This window comes from Corvus moneduloides, chromosome 1 (genome assembly GCF_009650955.1).
Source record: "Corvus moneduloides isolate bCorMon1 chromosome 1, bCorMon1.pri, whole genome shotgun sequence".
Lineage (NCBI taxonomy): Eukaryota > Metazoa > Chordata > Aves > Passeriformes > Corvidae > Corvus > Corvus moneduloides.
Window position 1 is genome coordinate 38,831,612 of NC_045476.1, and position 24,502 is coordinate 38,856,113.

Sequence of the window (24,502 nt, forward strand, 5' to 3'; positions counted from 1 at the left end):
TTTCAATGTGGGATAAATTTTTCTCAAACAGCATGACTTTTCATAATTGACTGCATATTTTAAAATGTCAGGCAGCATCCTGCTAAGTTTATTGATGAATGCAATGGCTGAAATGTAATATTAAGGGGAAAAAAATAACACAGCGTCTAACAAACAAATCACGGTTTTCTTTTAAATCTCCTCTTGTCACGGTCTCTTTGAAGGATGCTGCAATACATCTTTGAAAACTAATATTACAGCTCATTGAATATTTGTGAAGGATTAAGGTGTCTGTACTCCTGGCCAGCTCTTTAACAGGGAGCATGTGGCCAGGGCCAAACCTCCATGATGAAACTATTTGGATGAGCTGCTCCCTGTTACCTTTGTAAAGAACCCAAACTGTCAAAGACCTTAACACGAAAAAGATTTATTGAGATATGCTTTGATTGTGAAGGGTTCAGATAGCTTTTATCAGCGTCATTTGATCTGATACATGCCCCACTGGGACTGATTGATCACTTGGTGCTTATCAGTAGATAAGTGTGTGAACTGGACTGAGTGGTACTGATTGAGCTGCCAAGTGACATTACAGAAACTTGGGACAATTCCTGCATTAGATGATCCTGTGCTTTTATATAATGTGATTGCTTGACTGAGTAGGCCAAGTTATTTACCAAGTTATTTTTTGGTTGGTTTATTTTTTTGTTTTGGGGTTGGTTTTTTTGTGAGTGTGTATGGTTGTTTGGACTTTTAGTTAGGGGATGGGAAAAAAAGCTAGTATCTTAACAGCTTTCTCACTTCATGCAAGTGTTAAATTTTCCCAGCGAAATAAGCAAACATAGGCAAGTGACTTCTTTCCAGTCCTCGGCTTCTATGTTTATACATAACTCCAGACATGCAAACTTCTGTTTTTGTGGATAAATGAATAATTAAGAAAACCCAGAGAAAAACACGGGAGATTGAATTAAGCACTTAATTTCTTCAGAATATGGAGAACCTTTACAGAGTCCTGTGCAAATTGATGAGTCACATGAAATTATTTCAGTCAGTAATGCCAGGAGAAGTTCATCTTGGTGGATACTGAAAGCAAGTATAAATGTTATTTTAAAGAATGAAAGCACTGATAAGCTCCAAGGAGTTGGTTTTCTTCTGATGTATTGGGTGGAAGAGACAAATGCCTCTCTTAATATAGGCATAATCTGATGTTAACCTAAAACTTAATTTGTTTCTTCAGAAAACAGTTATGCTTATCTTGCTGCAGGTTTCGCAACACTTCATCTTCAGCGTTTATGATATTAATGAAGCTGGGATGCTGTTTTGCATCACTTTACACTAAAGATACTAAAGTTGTTATTAAGGTCTTCTGACACTTCACACTACACTATTCCATTCTGAATTGCCTACTGACTTTACAAAACTTTTATGCTGGAATTTTTGTTCCTGACTGCAAAGGAAAGCCCAAACATTGCTTAAGTAAGATTCTAAGAAAGCAACATTTTTATACCTTTGAAATAAAATACAGTGGTCTTGTCTTTGAACAAGACTAGGTTCTCTGTGTTGTAGATGAGGGAATTTCCTCAGCCTTTTCTCACAGGAGAGGTGTTACATTCCTCTGAATGTCTCTGTCCATATTGGACCCCTGAGGTACACCATTTGTCACTGATTTCCATCTGGACATCGAGCTGTGGACACTACTGTCTGGATATGACCAGCCAGCCAATTCCTCATCCATTGAACAGTCTGTCTATCAAATCTATATCTCTCCAATTTAGAGAGAAGGATGTTTGGGGAACCCTGACAAAGGCCTTACAGAACTCCATACAGTTGATGTCCGTAGATCTTTTCCTTGTCCACTGATGTAGTCACTCCGTCATAGAAGGCCACTGGGTTGGTCAGGCAGGACTGATGAGTGGGAAAGACTCCACTACTGGAATAAGTAGTAAAGTAGGTATGTTTATTCCAGTGCTGGGACGCATGGGGGATAGCTCCTCCAAAGTCATGTGTGCCGACAGCTGCGTTCAGCTTGGTATTTATCGGGTTATGAGTTCCAGATTCATTGAGTTTCCCAATACTCCTATACATATTCATTGCCTAGCCCCGCCCAGCCTCACCTCATATTACAATGAGCCCAAAAGTTATTTACATCCGTGTTGTGCTTGCACAGTGTTGTCTGGTGGTTGTGAGCAGGGGTCTCCGAGATGAAATAAGAGTCTTCCTCAGATGAAGTAAAGGGTCTTCCTCATCCTGAACTTTTCACCTTTCTTCCCTGCGCATGCTTTTTATGCCCCTGGGCTAAGTCCAGACTTCAAGACTGGTTTGAGTTAGTTTTAGGTTAAAAACAGGATCTTTGGTCAGGATTCCTTCCCTTTATCAATAGTCTCATATCTTCTCATCCTGCTTTGGTAGGCACAATAAGTGTTGGGCAAGCAGTATGCATTGCTTCTAACAAACTACTTCTTAGTAAATAATTTAATCTCTGCTTTCCCATCCCTCTGATTCAGGACCTGCCCTTGGTGAGGCTCCGCTGGCTGTCCTGAATCAGCTCCGTGTTCTCCCTCTGCCTTAGCACAGCTTCTAGGAGGATCTGTTCCAAGATCTTCCCAGGCACAGAGGTGAGGCTGATAGGCTGGTAGTTACCAGGGTCCTCCTTTCTACCCTTTTTAAAGATGAGTATGATGTTCCTCTTTTTCCAGTCACCTGGGACTTTACTTGACTGCCATGACTTTTCAAATATCATGGAGAGTGGCTTGACAACTACATCTGATGCCATGAAGATTTTTGCCTTTTCTTTTATACCCCTGTTATACCTTTTACAACTTCTGTATTCCTAGTGCTTTTTGCCTACATTCTTGGACTTGTTTGTCAAGCTAAGAGACTAAACATTTTAGAAGCTTTGTAGTTAGGGATCAGTGTGCCTCAGCCCCCAAGGTCCTCTCCAGAACATATTCTGTAAACCAAGATAGAACCATCCAGGGGAAGGTTCCTTGGGGAGGGGGGCTCACTTGAGCCTCTCATTAGGGAATCTTTGATAGATCTGCTAATTAGTAAAACCTATAATGTTATACCCAATGTTGGGGGGAGAGACACGGAGACACAGAGAGGAAGAGAGACACAGAGACACAGGGAAAGACTCGGTGGGGTGCATCTCGATGCATATGACCTGGACGTGTACACCTAAGGATCCTTAAAAATAAATACCAAGGTAAAATCCCTTTTCCCCTTCTAACCGTGTATGCCTCTTGATTTTAAGACCAGGAAAAGGCATCACATCAACCAATTCCTTCAGGACTCTGGTGCGGAAGGTATCTTTTCAGCTTTATACCGGCTAGCGCTTGTATTTCAATGCCTTAGAAAGCCTCGAGCAGCCTTGAGAGGTAGCACGGGCAATCTAGCACTTCAGTAGCTCTAAAATCAGTACCTGAATCAGCTGCAGAGCAAATACCATCAGCAGAAGCATAGAGGGAGAAATATAGCTCCCTGCTCGCTCAATTCCCTGCAGTTAGAAGCCTTCAAATGAGACAGACGACCAGAGATGTTTACAGGAAAGTAGCTGAGCTGAGAGAGAGCGTTTGCCTCCCCTCGACCATCTTTTATTAGGAGAAGGGCAAAGCGGAGGACTGGGGGCGGACCCGGGGTGAGCGGCCAATCAGACACTGCTGAAGAGTCTGAGTTACATTTGGCTTTGCCCGCGCTTGGAACAAAGGAGCTATGAGCACATGTCTTTGGGAGGGGGGAGGGGAAGCTCAAAACAGGCAGCAACACTCTGGGATGCATCTTTCAGCTCCCACAGACTTATGCATGTTCAGATTCCTCAGATGACCACAAACCTGATCTCCTCTTAGAGTGGGAGGTGACTTTGCTCCCTCAATCTCTGTCTTGCAGGCCATCCACATTAGAGATACAGGAACAGGCTGCCAATGAAGACTGAGACAAATGAAAGTTGAGGACCTCAGTTTTCTCTTTGACTGTTGTTAGCAGTTAGCTCAAGTTTGTCTTTCCTCTCTTGGCAAAAAGGAGTGAAAGGTATGTTTGAGAAGAGAAACTAACAGATTAACTTCTGGAAAAAGGGGAGCTATACAGTAGGCAAGGAAGTTGGAAGGGCTAGGCAACACTTTGGTTGTATTTGGAAAGAGCTTAGATGAGTAGGTGAGAACAGGGGAGAGAGATTGGTGCTGTGGTAAGGATGAGGTCTGAGCTCAGATATATGAAATAGAGTCCTGAAGGGTTAGACAGGTAGATGATAGGGAGCCTCCTGAGCAAGATGATTTGGGTGAGGGGAGTAAAAGGCAAGGAAGGGTTTCTTTTTGAAACAAGCCAACCAGTGTGTTGTTCTCCTTCCTCCCAAAACCCCACCCCAAAAAAGAAATCAAAAAACCCTCAAACCAAAACAAGAGAACTGTTGTGGGAGAGAGCAGTGTGGGTTGAGAAGCACTCAAGACTGGAAGCTACTTAAACAAGGAAATTCGTTAGAAGACTGGTGATGTTAGCTCAAATAAAGAGCAGAAATTGAAGGTGAGCTAAGGGTAGAAAAGAGACAGAGAGGTATTAGAAAACAGGAAGGATGCATAAATGAGCAGTGTATAGCTGTGCTACAGTCTGGAATAGGGCCTGAGGTTTCTTTTTTTTTTTTTTCTTTTTTTTTTTTTTTTTTTTTTTGTATTGCTTTACATCTATAATTTAAAGCAGAGTTACCAATGAACAAACCCTTTGCTAATGAAATGCTTGCCTCCTATCACCTCTGCTGCTCTTGCTGTGCTTTCTGGCAGAAGAGCTTTTGCATTTGGTGTACTTGCTGCGCAGGTCTGAGTACTGTATGCCTGTGCCAGCAGTCGTTGTCTGGGAGTAATTGCTCTCCTGACAGGAACTGAGAGTGGATGGGCAAAGCTCCTTTGTGCAGACCCCACTGCCATGGAGTGTGTTTTGGCACAGCCCTTACTTTGCTATGGCCTGTAGCAGACAGGAAAGTCTACTGCTGCTGTGAGGTTCCCCTTCACCACGAGCAGCAGGTACCTGTGCAATAAAAACCCCTCTGTCTTGTTGATGCCTGTGTTTTGTACCAACAGGTGTTTGTTGGATGGATTGTGTGCTTATGGTTTGCTTTCTGAATAACTCTGGCATATTTCATGTAGTAGCTCCCGGCTTTGAAAAGCAAAGCCAAGCACTGAGGGTCAGGAAATGCCAGAACAAAATATGCTGTATTAATTACTTAATTGAGCCTTCTAGTTTGTGTGTGTTATGACACTGGTTTTTATGAAGTGTTCATGTGCCTTTGTTTCTGTGACAGTTGTGCAACAGGTGAGTCTTTGCCATCTTTGGTGGCAATTTTACCACTCTTTTTGAGAGCAAATAGGTTTGTCGGTGACTCACTCCATAACTTGCCTATAGGAAAGGTCAAATGCTGCAAAAGCAAGTGAATACAGGTATTCCACAGCCCTGAGACGTGAATGACATCTTTACATTGTCTTCAGTAGAGTTTAGAATGGCCTTCAAATTCAGAAGAAATTTGGACTTGAATTTTTTCCTTTTCGAATGACTTCATTGACAGGAAGACACATAAAAGAAGGATTTCAGTACAGCTGCCTTAGTTTCAGAATATTTTTTTCTTGCATTTTTTTTCAGACACTAAATAATACAAAGCAAAGTTTTATATTAAAAAATATTGTTTAAAAACCTCATGTTTTTTTCTGATTTTTAAACATTTGGATGCTTCATTGTTCATGCGCGATCTTTGATGCAATTATTACACTTCTCCTTAGGTGGAAAAAACCCTCAAACAGTAAAGATTTATGTTCCAATCTAGTAATGCAATTTAAAGTGATGCAAAGGATGTAAAATTAGGTTAAAAAAAAATCAATTCCTTTTATAATCACGGGGATTGCAAAGAACAAAGCATTTGGTAAGTAGTATAAGCTGTTGAGAGAATGTTCAGGATCTTGGAAATCTTTGTAGCTGTACTGCTTAACTTTTAATTAAAAGATTATTGGTGTAAAAAGAAGCATAAAGTTATTTTGAGCTTTTTAAAAACAGTTGCTTCAAGAGAGTCCTTCCTCTGATGTGTGCTTACTACTTCCATATGTATGTTGCAAACTCACTGTAAGGGTCTGATCCACTTTCTCAGTGTGCAGCAGCTTACATGGTTTAACCCCAGCTGGCAGCTAAGCACTACCCAGCTGCTCACCCCAGTGGGATGGGAGAGAGAATTGGAAGAGTAAAAGTGAGTAAAACTCATGGGTTGAGAAGAAGACAGTTTAATGGGTGAAGTGAAAGCTGCACACATAAGCAAAGCAAAAAAGGAATCCATTTGCCATGGACAGGCAGGTGTTCAGCCATCCCCAGGAAAGCAGGGCTCCATCACGTGTAATGGTTGCTTGGGAAGATTAACGCCATCACTCCAAATGCCTTCTCCTTCCTTCTACTTGTCCCTGCTTTATATGCTGAGCATGATGCCGTATCTTCTGGGATATCCCTTTGGTCAGCGAAGGTCAGCTGTCCTGGCTGTGTCCCCTCCCAGCTCCATGTGAATCCCAGTGCACTCACTGGTGGGGTGGTGTGAGGAGCAGAAAAGGCCTTGACTCTGTGTAAGCCCTGCTCAGCAATAAAAAAAAACTTCCCTCTTATTATCAACACTGTTTTTGCAAAACGAAACATAGCCCCATACTAGCTGCTGTGAGGAAAATTAGCTTAATCCCAGCCCAAAACAGCACAGCACATCTGCTGGGGATAAGGCTCTCACATAAATCACTGGAACACCTTTATCTATAAGGGAAGACTCCGGTTTGGAGAGCCACTAGAATCCTGCAGAAACTCTGAAGATATTCTCCTTTATAGCCATAAAATGATATTAACTGAGCAAATAGTTTTGAATGGATACTTTGTGATGTCTCTCCCTATGTTTGCAGAATGTCCATGAAGAAAGTGGTAGTCTGCTCAGTGTATTTGCTGTTCAATAAAATTTAAGTAGCAAACAGCATTCTTCCATAAACATTGATTTCTGTTTTTATTGCATACTTGTGACCAGCCAGTGGGTGTTATTTCTTCTTTCTGAAGAAGGTCATATAAGACCAAAAATCTTATATGATATATATATGACCAAAATCTCATGGAAAGAGGGTTTTCTCTTAGATTGGCATAGAAAATACCCGTTTTATTAAAGCTCTGTTCCATCTTGCTCTGAAGGGAAAATATGGAGACATTTATTCTCTTTTTTGAGTGAAGACAGGCGGGCCTGGTATAATTATGGTCACCTGTAGTAATCATCACCCTTTTTGGAGCAGATGCAGACTTTGTGCAGGGAAATTTACAGGATACATTTCACTCAGCAGTCCAGATCTACTTTCTTATTTGTGTTGAAGAGAGAGAACGTTAGGGCCACATTTTGTGCGTGTTCTCTTCATTTCACTGCTCTTCTAGTAAGTCTCATTCTAGACCAGCAGGCTCCGTTGTCCGTAGCTGGAAAATAGGAGTGACATTGCAGCGCTGTCAAAAAGGTTGGGAAGCTGGCCAAGGTGGAGCTGGGACAGAAGGACTGTGATAAATTTGGCAAAGAAAAATAAATAGAAAAAGAAAGTCAGAGGGAGACAATTTCTAAAAGGGTTTAATGGGAAACCATTGCTTATTGTGTTTTTTTGAGGGGAACACTGGCTTCTTGTCTTATCTTCTCAAGAATCTCAATCCTGCAGCATGTTACATGTCTGAGCTCCCACTACAGGGGCGCTTGGAACAGGAACACCTTGCTATGTTCGTAACTAATCTCTAATGGTCTGTGTCCTTTTCTTACCTCTCTCATGGCTTTTGTGGTCCTCTTTGGCTATGCTATGGCCACAGTGTCAATAATCCCACAAAATACCATAGATTTAACTGATCTAGGGGAATTAAAAGGTGCATTTTGGGTATTTTGTACTTTTCTAGTACAATATATCTTTAGAAAAATACCACCTGTATCAGCTCTAAGCTTTTGGCTCTGGAGGTGACTGTGGTCTGTGTGGCTGTGGAAGTCCCAGCCACTCCAACCTCGCTGTCACTCCAAAAGGGAAGCAGCTGGTCCATTTTGATAATTGGCATGATGAGCCATTGTGCCAAATATCTCTTTTCTAACCAAAGAGCATGTGGGTACTGTTGGCAGTAGAGGATAAAATGAGTATTCTAAATCCTACCCTTCGGAAAGAACATTGGCTACTGGAAAAAAAAATAGCTTCTCTCCAATGTCACAGAATCTTGTTCAGTCACAGCAACTGTGTATTTAGACCTCATATCCTCTCTGACTACAAGAGTTGTGTGTGGCTTTGGTTTGTATCTTTTATTTTGGGGTAAAAAAGGGAAACTGGGTTTAGTCTTACCTTTTGTGGTTTGTAAAGACTGTTCTGTTTTTGAATGGGCAGGATCATTGTCTATCTTGTGATTACTTGGAGGTCATCTCTGAGTCCCTCAGGCAACAGGTTGATAAATGAGCTTCATTACTTTGGGGACTATGTTTTGAATTGGAATTAGTGAAGTAGGATCCAGTGCAGTAATTTGTACCTAAAAATTTGCTCATTTAAGGTGGAGGAGTGTAGGAAATCCTACAGGTTGTTCAGGTAAGCACGGGCTGCATGAAGGACAATGTGGAATTGTCTTCCAACCTCAGATATTTTCCCTTATTTTAAAACGTGGTTTGTAGAACAGATGCCTGTCTTGACTCCCCATGATCAGTAGGGAGACAGCTGGCCAAAGGTGCTGCTTCCTCCCTCTGGGTCACTGGTAAACACCATACTCACAGGTGTATTTGTGGTCTGCCTGTAATCAGACGGGGATATATGGGCTTTTGTGAGCTTATCTGAGCAGTGGTAGGAATGAACTTGACAGGCACAAGTAAGTGCTAATAGTTTTGTAGTGCAACAAACCACCAACTAATATATCTCTATTTTCCACACCCTTTCCACCATAAATTGCGCTACCAAAATGTTTGAATTCTGATAGTCATAGTGCTATATGAAGCCAAAACTTAATTATCTGAGGGATTCACCTGTCTCTGTGTGGTTTGACCTCCAGTGACAGCTGTGTGGGATGGGACATTTGAGATAAGTAGTAAAGGACAATAAAGCAGAAAGCTTACAACTAGAATGGGCAGAGACTAGAATGACATAACAAAGTGTAGCATGCATCAGTGGTTTCCTCAGCCTAGTCTTCCAACAGCATCAGACCAGGATAGAAGGAGGACCACTCCATCCTTATTAACAGATGGGAAGAGTGAGGAGCAGTATGGTCTTGTGAGTTGTTTGCTGTTTGGGAATGTCAGGTCCTTGGACACATAGGTTGGTGGTTGAGAAGCTGAGGTGTAGTTTGGCATTCTGCTCTGGTGTAATTTCAATCAGCTTACACTTTGGGTAGTCCCCTCACCTCTTAGAACCACATTGTGTTACTCAAATGCAAAGCAGTGCTCAGTTTCTCTTGATGTCAGATCCTGATTTTGTTGACGCAGTGGTAACAAGTACTTGCTGGTTCAGTCCTGGGTAAGATCACGTCAGACAACTGGCTAGGCCAGGCTAGATTCAAATGGTTTCCTCTTTCCTGTAAAGAGTTGGGTTTGCTCTCCTGTAAACTGGCTGACTGCTGCTGTTAGGTGAGTACAGCAGTTTTATACATTGTTCGGTATTTGTATGCAATACTGTGTATTTTACTGTAAATGAAGAAGATGTTAGAGTGACAGAACAGGGATGAGTTCCTCCCACTTCAGGTCTCTGCTGTGTCAGCTTAGGAGTTTTCAGCCTATGGGTGCTTCAGGGGCAATATCAGGGGTTCCCTGACTTTAGGTCAGTATAAATGAAGGATTAGCATTTCCTGAAATACACCACTGCAAATGGCATGGCTTAAATAAAATTATTTTATACATAGCAAAAATGGAAATGCCTGAGTTGTGGATGAGAAATGGAGTGATATTTGAGCAAAATATTTTGAGTTTTCATGCAGCCAGATTAAAAAGATCATTTTGTGGCCTTTAACCTTTGCTAGACTAAACTTAGCATAACCAGAACTATTTTTTTTCTTTTACTTACTTAAAGCTGTTTTTGAGGTAGCATTTTCTGGTTTTTTTCTTTGACAGAAAACTTTTGTGTGATCCTCTGTCTAATTCTAAGGACTGTATTCTCTGTTTCTAGATAGGGACAACAAAATTGGGTTTTGATGTCTTGGAGCTTTTCTCTTACTGATGCCTAAGGCATCATTACTGTTAGGGAAGTTTGAGACTATTGTTTTGAAAAATACAAAACATGAAGCAATTTTTAAAGATAGGAAACTGAAGATGAGAATATTGGAAGTAAAGCAATAGAAAATACAACTTACTCTCTGAGCTGACTCTTTGATTATTGCTTTAACTGCTGGGGAAGAGCAAGGATAGCATCCAACAAGAAACACAAGTTCCAGCAAAATTAAAAATTGCCATCTATGTGGCAATTAAGAAACCCATGATATTGATAACAAACTAAGAGGCTTTGCTAGAGTCTGTTTCAATAAGCTTGTCACCAAACTACTTTTAACTTTCCCAGACAATTTCATGTCATGGGCAAATTTGAAGTGTTTTCATTTTGGACACCAGGCTGAAGCTAAGACAGAAATTCTTCTAGCAAACTGCTAAATTTCACATAATAAGAAATAGTAATTGTACTGGACAGCAGATGGATAAGCTGAGGAAACAAAAAAGGTTATTACCCTTAAAATTGCACAGCAATTTGAATTAAAACTTTAATTTGAAAATACGGCAAACAGAAATTAGAACCCATTTTGAACAGTCAGGAAGTAAAAGCCACTTTAATGTTTAATTTTCTCAGTACAATCTTTGAACAAAATTCTGAGAGGAAAAAAAATCTCAAGATACCATTTATCTGAGTTCAAAATGTTTTCACTGACTGAAAGGACTTACTCAGGAATTCAAAGTACCAGGAATGAAAGATAAGGTTTTAAACAGTCCTCCCTATTTATCACTGTATTTTATTAAGCCACCTTTCTGCTCAGAAACATCATTATAACAACCAGACTAAACTTGCAATAATTTGTATAACCTTTCTTGAGTGTGCCTTGAACGAATGCATGGGAAGTACTACACCCCCATAAAAGATGTTTGTCTCTGTATTAATAGTTACTCTGTAGGCAGTGTGTAAGTGAAGTGTTCAAGAGCTTGCATTTTTGTTTGTAGGGTTTGACCAGCCAAAGTTTTCATTGCAAATGGCTTTCTGAAAAGACGTTTATGGATGCAGGTCCCAGTAGGAATATGCTACTTGTTTAATGTAACTATAGTTTTCTAAAGTCTGTCTTCTGCCCATAACATGCAGGAAATTGCAGCGATCTTTTTCCTTTTTAGTCCTGAATTATTTTAACTGAGTTAACCAGACCTTCTGACACACAAGCTGAGTAAGTCAGTGAAGTCAAAGGGAGTCCTGAAAGGATCCCAGCTTTGCTCAGTGTTACAAGGAGAAGGCTAAGGGAATGTGGTCTTACTGCTGTCACCTGAGAAGATGCAGTTAGGGCTTTCTTGGAGGAACAGTGGTAGGATGTTTGGCAGCAGGCATAAGCTGTAACAAGGAAAACTAACAATAAATTGTTGTCAGAGATGGTGGTCAAATGCCAGAAGAGAAGCCCAGAGAGTTCATGGGATCTTCAGCCTTGGAGACTGCCAGAGCTCATCTGAACTAGACCTGCTTTTATCTAGGGATGGGAAATAGAAATTCCCAGAGATCCCTCTAAACCTAAATTACTCTTATTAGACAATAGGCCTTCATTAACTGTATTGAAGACCCAGTGCAATTTGACTGCAGCACTTGTCAGATGCCGAAGGGACTGAGAATTAAAGAGTTCCTTTGCAGTATCATTGGAAAACATGATGTAGGTATATTCAAACTGATCTGAGAATTTTCTTGGGCAGCCTAATTCACTTGGAAGCATAATCTTGGCAGAAGTCTGAAATGGTCATGGGTTACTTACTACAGATGGAAAGAACACAGCTGCTCGGAGGCTGAAAAAGGGAAGGAATGGAAAAAGCAAGCTGAAACTTCACACTGGAAGTAGCTAAATAAGAAATACTGCAGTAGTCATTTGACTGAAACAGTTTTCTTAGCATGTTGTAAAATGCCCATATTCTTGTAAAAGGTAAAATTAGGAGCCAGCACAGGTAGGAAATTAATTCATGTCAGGCTTGCTAGCTTATGGTAAAAATCTCATGAGAAGAATTGGAGTTTTCCTACAGTAAGTATGAAATATTTGCCTATGTTATTTCTACCTTCAAGTAAGTTAATGTTTAAGATGCCTCTATGTGCTTCATTTAATAACGTGTTACACAAGTTAATAATTTGAAGAATTCTTCAGTGAAATATGGAAATAATTTTCATGTAACATCAGCTAGTTAACATCTTATTTTGATGTACTGCTCTACACTTAATATCCCAGCTCAGTCTTTGCTGATGTATTTACTCCAAAGTTGAAGCAATTTAAAACACTAAATGGTATGACTGTGCATTCAGTCTCATTACAGACTTAATGCAACAGCAGTCAAGCACCTCATTATTGTATAACCCAATTTTTGTAGAGGGCAGAAATTACAGGTAAAATTTACATGTTGACTCCAGAGTATAAAGTGTGTCATCCGTCATTCACGGGGTCAGATCTGAATTGCTGTAATCTTTGTAATTGGAAAAGAGTGCTTATGAGTGAAACAGCAAAATTCTTGTAAAAGTCCGTATCTTTTCAGAATGTTTTAGAAAATTTTAGTACATCTTTTCCACAGGTATTCAAGGCTGGATTTGGTATCATAAAGAAGTTACAAAGGCATCTGTCACTGAGATTTTGATGGACATGCATTGGATGGGCTGATTTGTGAGGACATGAATTTGCTATGACCCACGTTCTCTATTATTAATTTGTATGGGTTTTTTGTTTGTTCTTTTCCTCTCCAAACACCCTTTCCTATGGGGGTTCCTGATACTAGAGAAGAAAATAAAAAACAAGTCTTCTACTAGTTAAGAGAAACAAAAGTGAAGATCTTGGATTCCATACTTATGAAGAGCTTTAAAATCTCTTCATTTTGGAGTTACCCTACACTTGTGTACACTGAAACATGTTCATGCATTAGACCAGTAATTGTATGAAATTATGAAATTATAATTTTTTTTTAAGTTATGAAAAAGGTCTCTGACTGTTGGATCTGTTTGCACTGGATTCATGCAGATGAGGAATAAGGCATCAATAAATATACAGTACATAGGAAATGCCTTGTATCACTGAAGAATTGAAAGATCAATTTGAATATTGTTTGTTGGTACAGTTGCATTTTGGTTAGTGCCAACATGCATTTTCCTAATTCTAAAAATATGTATGTATAGAGGAGCTTGATGGCCATCCTTTCAGAGTTAAAATCCAGATATAAATTCTTGAACAAGGAAGGCATTGCTTTGTGCACTGAGCAACAATCAGGTTTAGCATGTTCTAGATTTTGTGTTTTCTTTAATACTTGACATCTCTCATGGAATATTTGGGACCCAGTTTAGTTATCACCACTCGTATTTGGCATGATGGGATATCTACTGAGGCTAGTTCTACTCTTCTGTGCTCTTAGGAAATATCCTGATGACCCTGCTTTACCATTCCTTATGTCCCTGATGCTTTGCAACTGTCTTTCAACAAACATTGTAAGAGAGTAGATAAATTCCTGTTTGAAGAGCAATCATATTCAGCAGAGGGCACGTGAGGGAAGGAATTAAGAGTTTCACAGGTCTGGAGAGAAAGCCTAGGAATGACTTTCAATTCTCAATTCATACAGAACTATGTCTTAGATAATCTGACCATAGTGGTTGCATTTGTGAAGTGGAAACATCTGGCTGGAACTTCAAAACCAGCCTCTTGTGTCTCTTCTCCCTCGAGTGCCATCACTACTGGCTTATTGGCATTCCTTTCTCTCTGTTAGCAGTGGATGGTTCATGGACTTTATTGCACTTTGTATAAATTTGTCCTTTAAAGACAGATGAATGTAGGTGAAGCCCTGTGCAATATGTGCCCAAGTCTTAGGGGTACAGCTTGCCTAATGTGAATTTCATGAAATGTTCTCCTACCAGGCAGTGATGTCAATACCAGCAGGTGTTACGGTGTTTTTTGTGTGTGGCAGTTGGCAGTAGGACTTCCATCAATACTGACTATGTGAGTTCCTTTTTTTTGTGTGCATCGTTTTAGGAGCTGAGAACCCCTTCCCTCTGCCTCTACCTCTGTAATAACTGTCAGAGCTGAATTGTTTGTTTTGCCCTTTTGTTGTCAGTATATGCTAACAAAGACTGGTGGGGACTTGTAGATTTCAAAAGGAAGACATATCTCTTGTGTACACTCATAGGTTACTTTTAGAAGTGCTTAAGGGACAACCTCGTGTCAGACAAAGTTTTATAAAAGACATTCCAAGTATCTTGCTTCTCATCTTTATTGTTGACAACACAGGTATTTCTCACATCTCAAGAATTCCTGAGGGAGAGAAACACTTGAAAATTCTTGGTGGCTTGGATTTCTAGAGCTTGTTTTTGAAAGTGTTGTTTAGCCAAAGTCTTGGCACTGCGTCAGAAGGATGTAGGTCTACTATAACATTGCTGACAGAGCTCTGTTGCTTCCAGGGCCCAGGTTAGGATCTCTGTGGGGCTGCGCTGTGTCCTGACACGTTAAGACCCATCTTTGGTAGCTCAGTAGAGCACAGATCCTGGGAAACATGAGCACGCCAGCAGAGGAATGGCCCGGCACTGGCACCAGCGGTACATTTGGCACTGGTAGGACTTTTTGCTGAGAGCATGCTGCAATTCTTTTGTGAATCAATTTGATAGCAAAAATATCAACTGGCTTATTTGGAGACTGAATCTCTCATGGTATGGTGGTACTGAGATTGCAAAACACTCCCAATAGGGAGTAGGATATAGCTTCCTAGAGGAAAGTCAGAATAAGCTAGTAGAAATTAATCTAGGAAAGAAATTAACACACTCTCCATATAGATATAATTTGGCTGTCACAGCTTTTCTCATGCCTGCAGTTGGAGCTGCAATGTGATTGTATCCCTTGCTGATTTAGCTGAGACAGTAGCAATGTGTGCTTGGCCTAAGTCTCATGGGTGACTCTTCAAATATTTGATCAAGGATCTTGGAAAGAAAATAGTAAGTAAATGACAAGGCAAGAAAGGCTCAGAGTCTAACTTAAACTAGTGGTACAAAGTGTGTTGTCCCTAAACCTATGTTGCGAAGGGAAAGAACTCAGGACTGGCTCCAGCCATCACGTAAAGGTGTTCATTACCCAGCACCCTCCTGAGGGTGGGCAGTTTGCTCCTTGTCTGTCAGAGTCCTGGGAGGCCATAGGAGTTCTGCTTGTTGCTGAAAAAGGGGTCGAGCATGTAGGGGGAGCAACTATGAAGTGAGAGAGCAACTGCTTGCAGCACTATCCACTGCTCCCTTTCTTCTCCTCCTGCTCTACCAGACAGACCAACTTGACTTTAAAGCTCTGTCCCAGTTTTGGGCTCATTGTGGCCCCAGGAGCACTCCTGTATAATCGATAAATTCAGTTTTTCTCACACTGCTAGGAAGCCCTGAGCCAACCTACAGCAGGTAGACCTTCTGGTTGTATTCCAAATGCAGTAACTAAACAGTAAATGGGAGGTCCTCCCTCACTGCTCTTGATGTGCCTGTCTTTGGATCAGGAGCAGGAGGCAACTTCTCTTGTAGAATCATGTTTATGCTGCAGGAAGAGCCACTATAGCCATCTGTTGAGGAAAATTAGCTGTTTGCAATATGTTACATCTGTAAATGGATAAACTCTTCCAGGCATTGCATGTGTTTATATACATACTCTGGTGTAATTGAGTATAGCTGAGGAACACAACTTGCTGCTTCACTCCCAAGTAACGAGCAATATGACGAGAGGAAAAGGCCTCAAGTTGCACTAGGGGAGGTTTAGATTGGATATTAGGAGAAAAATTCTTCACCAAAAGGGTTGTAAAGCACTGGAACAGGCTGCCCAGGGAAGTGGTTGATTTAGCATCCTTGCAGGTACTTAAAAGATGTGTACATGTGATGCTTAGGGACATGGATTAGTGGTGGACTTGGCAGCGCTGGATTAATGGTTGGACTCGGTGATCTTAAGGGTCTTTTCAATGTAAACAGTTCTATGATTCTCCTCTAGCTAATAGACAGTGTGCTTTTGCATGGTGGATAAAGGGTAATTGTAATTTCAAATGTATTTTATGCAGATGATAAGGCAAGGATTAATGTAGTAGACTATACATCTTTCTTGTTGTTCAGAGTTGTCTAATTATTTCAAGAATTATTTTGCCTCAAACATATTCTGAAGGCTCTCAGTTGGATTTATTTGATACCGGAATTTTGACTGCTACACCTTAGAGTGCTGGGATTATTTGATTTTGTTCCAGGCTTATCTTTCTTTGAAGTATAGCAAAATATCCAATTATTTAAGATTTGTGGATAAGTAACTATGTTGTAAAGCTTCATTTCTTGCTAAGACACTTTTATTTTCCACTCTAATACCTAATTGGGAGAACCAATTTTAAAAAAAGCAGCAAACACATATCCTTGGAGTGAATATACTTTTGTTTCTGTGTTTCATTTGATATATCACTTAGTGAAAGCAGCAGACTGAAATGGCAAGCCTAAGAAAATTGTAATGGCTTTTAGTGGTAAGCAGTCAAATAAGTATCACATGGTAGTAGCTTTGAAATTGTGGATTAGAGAGATTAAATTACATTTCTCTGATTTACTAGGCTTACATGTCACTTACATTCACAATTCACTTGCATAGAGTAGGTTTGGTTTTTGTGTGTGTGTAACCGCTCAGTGTGGTGTTTGAAGTGATTCAGTGGTCCTGAGCTTTTTTCCATGTATCGATGCTTAATCCCTGCATTCCCAGCTTCAGTTATTATCATCTCAAAAGTAGTACTCCAGACTCTTGAGAACCAATACCCAAACCAGCAGGCAAATCATTTACTTGTGGCAGCCTGAATTTTACTGGGACTTCATATTATTCAGTCCTGCTTGTAAATCATCAGCTCAGGGAGTCATGGTATAGAACAGTGTGAACTTTGCAGGCATTTATTTATCTTGCTTTTAAAATACATTTTTAACTTTTATAATTGTGAGAAAGGGCTGTAGAACAGTTCTAATGGTTTTGGAAATAGAAATGAAATTAAGAACAAAGCCATTTTTATTAATGTTTTCTGAGGTAAAATATGCCATTTTCATGATTTGGAAGAGGAACACTGGGACTATTTAATGTTTTCGCTTGACAATATTGAGTTGCAAGTGAAGGCTTTGGACAGGCATATTTAAGGAAACAAGACTGTGGATAAGAGGACAGTTGTGTGTGTTCCTGTGTGTCAGCATACTGATGAGCCAGTCTGTTTTCTCTCTAGCTTCTACACTGTTCCAAATAAAATACATTCTGTTACCATACTAAACCAACACACTGTCTTAGAAGGTGTCATTTCATAAACAAGACTGGATACACACCCTCTGAAGCCAGCCTGTGAGCCAGCCTTGCTGCGGGAGAGGCAGACTCCTTGTGTCTGGTACAAATCCAGTGAATGTAGATGAAGCAGACTTTGGCTAATTCTGTGAAAAAAATCTCTGGTACTTTTCCAGTAATAAGCATTGATAGTGCTTTCTAGTAGGGAAGTTGTCTGCATTTATCCCCAGGAAGGTTATTTTGGTCTTGTATTCGTCCAGTCTTCTGGTTTTTATATTAGTGAATTTTTCATTTCTCTTCCCCTGCATATTTTACAGCATTGTAAGAAGGAAGACAGTGGGAGCTCTGTGAAGTAAGAGGTGACTGATGGCATTAGGTACATGCTGGAGGACCCAGGGCAAGTCCTAGATTTGCTCTTCCAGTAGAGGACAATAGAATATATGTGTTTTAGCACTGACTCTTTAGGTGCTTTGCATTATAGTGAGTCTGACTTCAGTGGGAGCCACTCAGAGCATCCTGATCTGGGCACATTCAAGCATCTCCCAGTGCTCCAGTTATCTTGGGGATTTTCCCTCTCTTAACTGAAATGGGGTTACTGGTATAGGTGCATCACACTTTTGTACAGTGTTTTGTCATGCATTAGATGTCTCAGTTTCTTTCCAGTGACTTTCCCTTCTTCCCTCATAATTGAAACAGTTGGTTCCATGGTAATGAGTCCCTTTGAACTGTCAGTGTGTGTATATTTCCGTTTACACTGCTGGCACTTTGTTCTGAACCTTCTCCCCTACTGTCCAAATAGATTACTTGCATTATCATATCTGTCTCATTGTTCACAATAGCATTGCTTTGGATTCTCCAGATCCCCCTTCCTTACTGAGTTTACTGCTCATTTTTCAAAGGCCTTTATCAAACTCTGGTAGGTGTAACTTTAAATAAATTTTTGTTAATAGTTGTCAGATAATCAAAGTGAAGGAGGAAAAATTGTATTTTTAATTGCACAGACTATCCTGTGGAGGGATCTAGCTAACCTAGTGACTTTTCATGACATAATAATTCATTTTCAAATTAATTTTGGCAGCTGGAATTATGTCTATATTATCTATGATCATTTAAAGTTCTGTAGCAATTTATAATGTAGTTGATGTTGACCAGGATAATTTTTTAATGCCAACAGGAAAGTCTTGTGAGTGATTTGAGATATGGCTGATAACCAGGGGTCTAGGAACATGGTCAAAGATAAGTTATTGAATGACTACGTTTTAAGATAGCACTGATTATTCATGAGAAGTTTCCAGAGATGCACAGAGAAAGGCCAAGGCAATGGCCACAGCAACAACAAAGATTAGACATAATGAAAAAACCTTAATACATATCATAATAAAGAGATCTGCTTTCCCTGTCATGCTGGGGTCTCTGTTCAGACCTGGGCAAGCCAGGCGTCTTAATGAGCTCCTGATTAAGCGCATGGAATATTTATTTAATGAACTTGCTGAATCAGGAACTCCTGATGAATTCCCACCTTTACTCATTTGTACAAAGCTTATTTACAGCTGAATGTGAAGGAATGGATTTGCTTTTCACAACCAGGGAAGCTTTAGTGCCAACAGCTGATACAGTAATTACTAGAGACTGGGAATTCCCAATTACATAAAATTTCTTAAAGAAAACTGATTACTTACCTCAATTACTGTCATTCCCTGAGGGGGTCCATGGCCTACATTCTGCTGGAGCTGAACAAGTCACTAAACAGAGGAGCTTTTAAAAACTATTCTTCCTGAATGCCCAACAGAATTTCAGCCTTTTCTATAAATATTGCTCTTACTGTATTTTGTTTAACTGAGTTCTATTAATTTTAAGCTTATAACTGTAGACTTGGTTTTCATATTTCCTTTTATTAGACTTTAAACCCTGGAAGATCCAGAAACTGTAGGTACAAAGCTTCCTGTCTAGACAGTTAAGCTGTTCTTATGTTTTGAATACTAAATGTTTCTCCCATATATAATTTATAAGTATAAATATGTAGGGAGCAGCTAGTGCCACAACATCCAGGGGTTTTAGGCCTGTTCTCTTTTGGAGGCACTTACAGCTCTTATGTAATGTAACTCTACTATTGGTGTTTCCCACCATGTGCACATAACTGCAAACATAATTTACCTTTCCAGGAGCAGACTCTTGCTGTTTACTTCTGTAGAAGCAGGCAGATGCTATTAGGTCATTTTCATTTCATCACCAAAGTGCCAATAAAATAATTCAGACACAGTTCTCAACATATGGTGACGGGAAACCTGCAACCCCCAAATTCATTTGCATGTAGTTTGGTCTGGAATACAGGTTTCTGAATAACAAGACCTTTTTCTAAATGCAAAGCACACTGGCTACTTCTTTTAATCTCAGCATCTTTCTTATTTGCTGCTCACTTATTACCTGAACTGAAGGTGAGGCTGAGTGTGAATGTTTCCCTGATTCTTCACAAGGTGCTGCAGAGAGCCACCTCTTCATTTTTCACCCAGACAGCTTTCAGAAAAGCTTTTTGGACATTGTGTGTGTAGGAGAGCAAAATGACACTGTGGGCAGAGGAGAAAACTTGAAATCTGAATTCAGATAGAAACTTGGATTTATTTCATGTTGAATCTAAGGAGCCTGGTTATGAGTTTGTGGAGAGGTTGTGTGGCTTACCTTTTTGTAACAGGGTGGATCTGACTGTGTGAGCTGAATTCAAGTCTTCTAGATCCCAGAGACAGGCATGTACTGCTTGTGTTCTATGTCACAAAGATCCTAACTTCTGCAGGCACTAGGCGACGGAACATTTTTAAGTCATTTCGTCCCCCTGAACAGAGAAAGATGTAGCTGTCAAATGTGTAATACTGATTTTCATCATAATCCAATCACAATCGTATCTAGGCAGGCACAATTTTCTGAACTCGTGTACTGTTGCTTTTCATGAAATACCTACAGGTGGGAGCCTTTGTAGCACTACTTTGTACCAGAAATGCCGGGCTTATGTATTTATTTTGATTTTCTGCATGGCTTTGGAGCCAAGGGACCCAAATAATTGATTAGTACTCAACAACGTATCACAGTCTGTACCCTAAAAAGTTTACAATTTGTTTTCTGCATAGTTACAGAGTAGAAGAGGTTGGAAATCACTTCTACAGATCATCTATTCTAAGTCACTGCTTAAAGTAGGTTGCTCTGCTTAAAGTAGGGCCATGCCCTGACAAGTTTTGGGTGCCATGTCCCAACAAGTTTTGGGTATCTCTAAGGATGAAGACTTTACAAGTTCTGCAAGAAGCATGTATCAGTGTTCAACCAAACTTATAGTAAAAAGTTTCCTTTTCTTTAATCAGAATTTCCTGAATTTCAGTTTGTGCCAGTTGCCTCTTGTCCTGTCTCTGGGCGCTACTGAGAAGAATTTGGCTTCGTGTCCTTAATTTCCCATCTCATCATATATATCAATAAGATCCCTTTGAGCCATCAATCTCTTTGAAAAGGTCAAAAGAGCATTTTAATTTCTAGTAAATGAGCTCTAAGTATGCCAGGTACAGAATATGTTTGAGAGAGTGGAGACAGAGACCTGTCTTCACGGTTCTCACCTTTTCTTTGTATGTGACACATTCTTTGGGGGGTTTTTGGGGGGTTTCATTGGTTTGGGTTTTTTTTTGTAACCTATTACATTTCAATTTCAGCATAGTGCACTTTTAATTTTTTTCCAGCTGTTACTTCTTGATGTTTCACCACGGAGAGGTGAAAACAAAAGGCCTGGTTTTGCTTCCCCATTCAGTTCAGTTTAGCACTGGCTAATAAGTTTGTGTGGGAAGCATATGATCCACTGCTTTCCTGTTTTCCAGAGGAAAATTTCCAGAGGAAATGAGAGAGAATGTATGCAACAATGAAATGAAAACTTCAGTAATATGTGACCTATCACTTATCCCACTTATTTTTTGTATCTGTGCCATTGCTTTCCTCTAATGGGTACAGCTCGTGTTCTGTGAATATTGAAGCCATGTGGAGATTTAAGGAATAACAAGGTTCTAAAGAACTGAAAAAGAAAGAGTTTGTAGCAAAGAAAAATGAATAATTTTTTCCTCCATCAATAATGTTTGTAGTTAATTGAAAAAAAACTTCTTACGCAATCTATGTCTATGTTTGTGCAAAATAATACCTTTTTTAGCCACTTTCAGTAGGCTCAAAATCTGTTTTCCAGGCCTCCAGCTTCCTGATGTGACATCAGCACAACAGCCCAAGCTGGTGATTATATTAAAGGAAGAATATAATGAGACAAAAGAATAAGGCTGTGACTTGATCTTTTCCATTGATAAATTTAGAACTTGCAAAAGCTGAAATAATAGTTGTAATGATAAAAAGAAATATAATTTTTGTACTTACCCGCTGTTCTGAAAAACCAGTGTATAATTATTGTAGGAGGAAGAAAAATACATCTCTCCCCCTCACTCTGCTACTTTTTCCTCTTCTCTTCAGTGTTGAAATCATCCAGTTTAATTAAATCACCAGCCTATTTCTGCACAAAGGATGACATTTTATTAATGATGTATGATGTGCATGAGACAGAATTAACCCAATTTTCGAATGGTTTTCAATTTGGAAAGGGCAACATGTAAAAATGTCTTGTAAATCTGTGGGATGAGCTTGTTGAGCAGCTTTCTGAAGGAAAGTCTCTCCAGTCCCTTGCTTTATAACATAGCCTGATAGCATTACCTCTTCCATATCTTCTTTAGTTTTGCCTGTTTTCTCAGTTATGTTTCTTTCCTTGCAGTAAATCCAAGGAACAGTAGTTTAGACAATATTTACAAGTAACTGGGAGGGGCTGAAGGTGACTGTTTTGATCTTAGGTTGTCAGGCACTATGTTTGTGGTGTGGCTCACATTTCAAATATGCCTGTAGAGCCTGCGCTTCAGAGAGTGGTTGGGGTCCACTTGGGCTCACTTCAGGTCTGTCTGAATGGGGTATTCACAGCAGATCAATGGTCAGTAAGTTGTTGTATAGATTTGAAAAATTGTAAGTTGTTAACAAGATTTTATCCCTTCTGCCGGGGGAGCAGATAATCTGCCTCATCATTCAGACTTACGTACCTGAAATTTGTCTGTATGTATTAGAGATTAGCACTAAATTGCCAACTCCTCTTACTCTGAATTGAGAAATACCTTTCTAATTTTACCTTTCTAATTCATAGAAAAACTGGATGGGTGTGATTTTGTGGGTTTTGAGTTTATTTTTAACTTGGAAGATTTGGGGAAAGAAAACTTTACTTTCATTTCCATATCTTGAAATTTAACTTTTATCAAAACAGTTCTCAAAAATCATTAACCTCTGAGAACAGGATGTTGTGGAAGAGACAGTGAAAAGATTTGAAACAGAGCACAAAAAAGGCTTGCTGATTAACTGGCAAGACAAATCTGCCCTCTAGAAGTATGAAATTCATACTTTGTGGCTGTTATGTATGAGGTAAGATGATGAAGGCAGTAGTCCAGGCATTAGGAAGCAGATTTTTAAAGGGTCAGGCTGAAGCTCGGAACAAATGTGCAAATTAGAGTGTTCCCATATTCTTTATTGATGCAAAAATGGCCATATAGGGATTTTTGGTAAGCTCTGTGTTAAAATATTTTTGTTGCTTCTCTTGAGAGAAATTCTTGCTACAAGATTGGTGGTGGTGTTCACAGTGAAGTAAGGGTTGGAGGTCCCTGTTATTCCAGCCATCTGTGTTCATGTAACTCTGATTCTTGACCCAAAAGAGCAAACACTCCATAACAACAAAACATGCCAGCATAAATATTCTGCCCTTCTGTTTAGAACATCAGTCTTGGCTACTTGCTTAGGAATGGAGGCAGGTAATCTTCTGCAGTATGTGTGGAAACAGTGAAATGTATTTTGGAATTTAAGGTTGGTATGAAAGGGTCCTTCTATGGCATTTATGCCAAAAGTTTGTGTAAGAAACTTTTGTGCATACTCTTTAGAAGGAATAGAGAGAAATAAAAGCAGATTGGAGGTGTGCTGAACAAATTTAGTTTACCCTTGTTAAGGTGTTATCATAAGAAATTTGAAGTTACCATGCTGTGTATCTATCCTTTGGCCTGGGGAAATGTGGCTCTATAAGCAGGAACAGAGCTGGAGGTTGAGGTCACAGTTCACCCCCAGAGTTCAGAGGCATGGTGGAAAATTTTGTTCTAAACTTGGCTTATAAACATATGAGATGATTATTTCTTTGTTCTATAGGGATTCCTTTGATTTTATTCTTTCCCCTCAGTCTCTGGCTCTCATTCACAGTTATTGTCTAGCAGAACTTTGCATTGGCATCTGTGTGGAACGAGGGGCTGTACTGTGTGTGCACCATCTTTTAATAGAGCTTTTCTTTCTTTCAGAACAAGGAATGAAGAAAATGAGCAACATCTATGAATCAGCAGCCAATACCTTGGGAATTTTTAACAGCCCATGCCTGACTAAAGTGGAGTTGCGAGTCACATGCAAAGGCATATCAGACAGGGATGCCCTCTCAAAACCAGATCCTTGTGTCATCCTTAAAATGCAGTCGCATGGCCAGTGGTTTGAGGTGAGTGTTTAATAAAATAAAATTGATTCTTCTGGCACTTTCGGATGGCATAGACAAACTGAGGCAAAATTGAAATAGCAAGAACAATAAAGAGAAGAAACAATTTGAAGCCTGTGGCATAATCTTGTAAGAGTGAAGGGAGATTTTCCATTAACCCTAACATACTTTGAATCAGAAACTTTAAACTTCTCTTTGGAGTCAGATTAAAAATTGAGATGAATAAAGAATGAAGCATCATAAAACTTTTTTCTTTAGGGCTTCTTTTTTCATAAAAGCTATATAATAGCAGAGATAATGATAGTGACCGCCAGGCATTACAATATAAAGAAGAGGAATACTGTGGAAGAGTGGAGGATTTATTATTACTTGGCAAGGGATTTGGTGGCAGAGTAGCTTGATTTGCAAATTTTGAGCATTACAGTTGGATTCATTGTTGAAGTTAGTAAAACTAATGTATTTGCCTTATCAATTTGCCTTGTATTGCAGATTGCATGTTTGATT

General features: G+C 39.7%; 1 protein-coding gene across 4 annotated transcripts in view; it reads left to right on the plus strand.

Moving 5' to 3' along the window:
• The window catches only part of CPNE4 (copine 4), a 229,919-nt gene that overhangs the window by 26,136 nt on the left and 179,281 nt on the right, over positions 1-24,502 (plus strand). For 3 of the 4 annotated variants that reach the window (XM_032106747.1, XM_032106741.1, XM_032106755.1), the window contains exon 2: positions 23,814-24,001. In XM_032106747.1, the coding sequence (XP_031962638.1) occupies positions 23,822-24,001 (180 nt within the window). In that variant the 5' untranslated portion in view covers positions 23,814-23,821. Of the gene's footprint in view, positions 1-14,594; positions 14,745-23,813; positions 24,002-24,502 lie in introns of all 4 variants that reach the window. The other variant, XM_032106732.1, reaches the window with a different exon arrangement.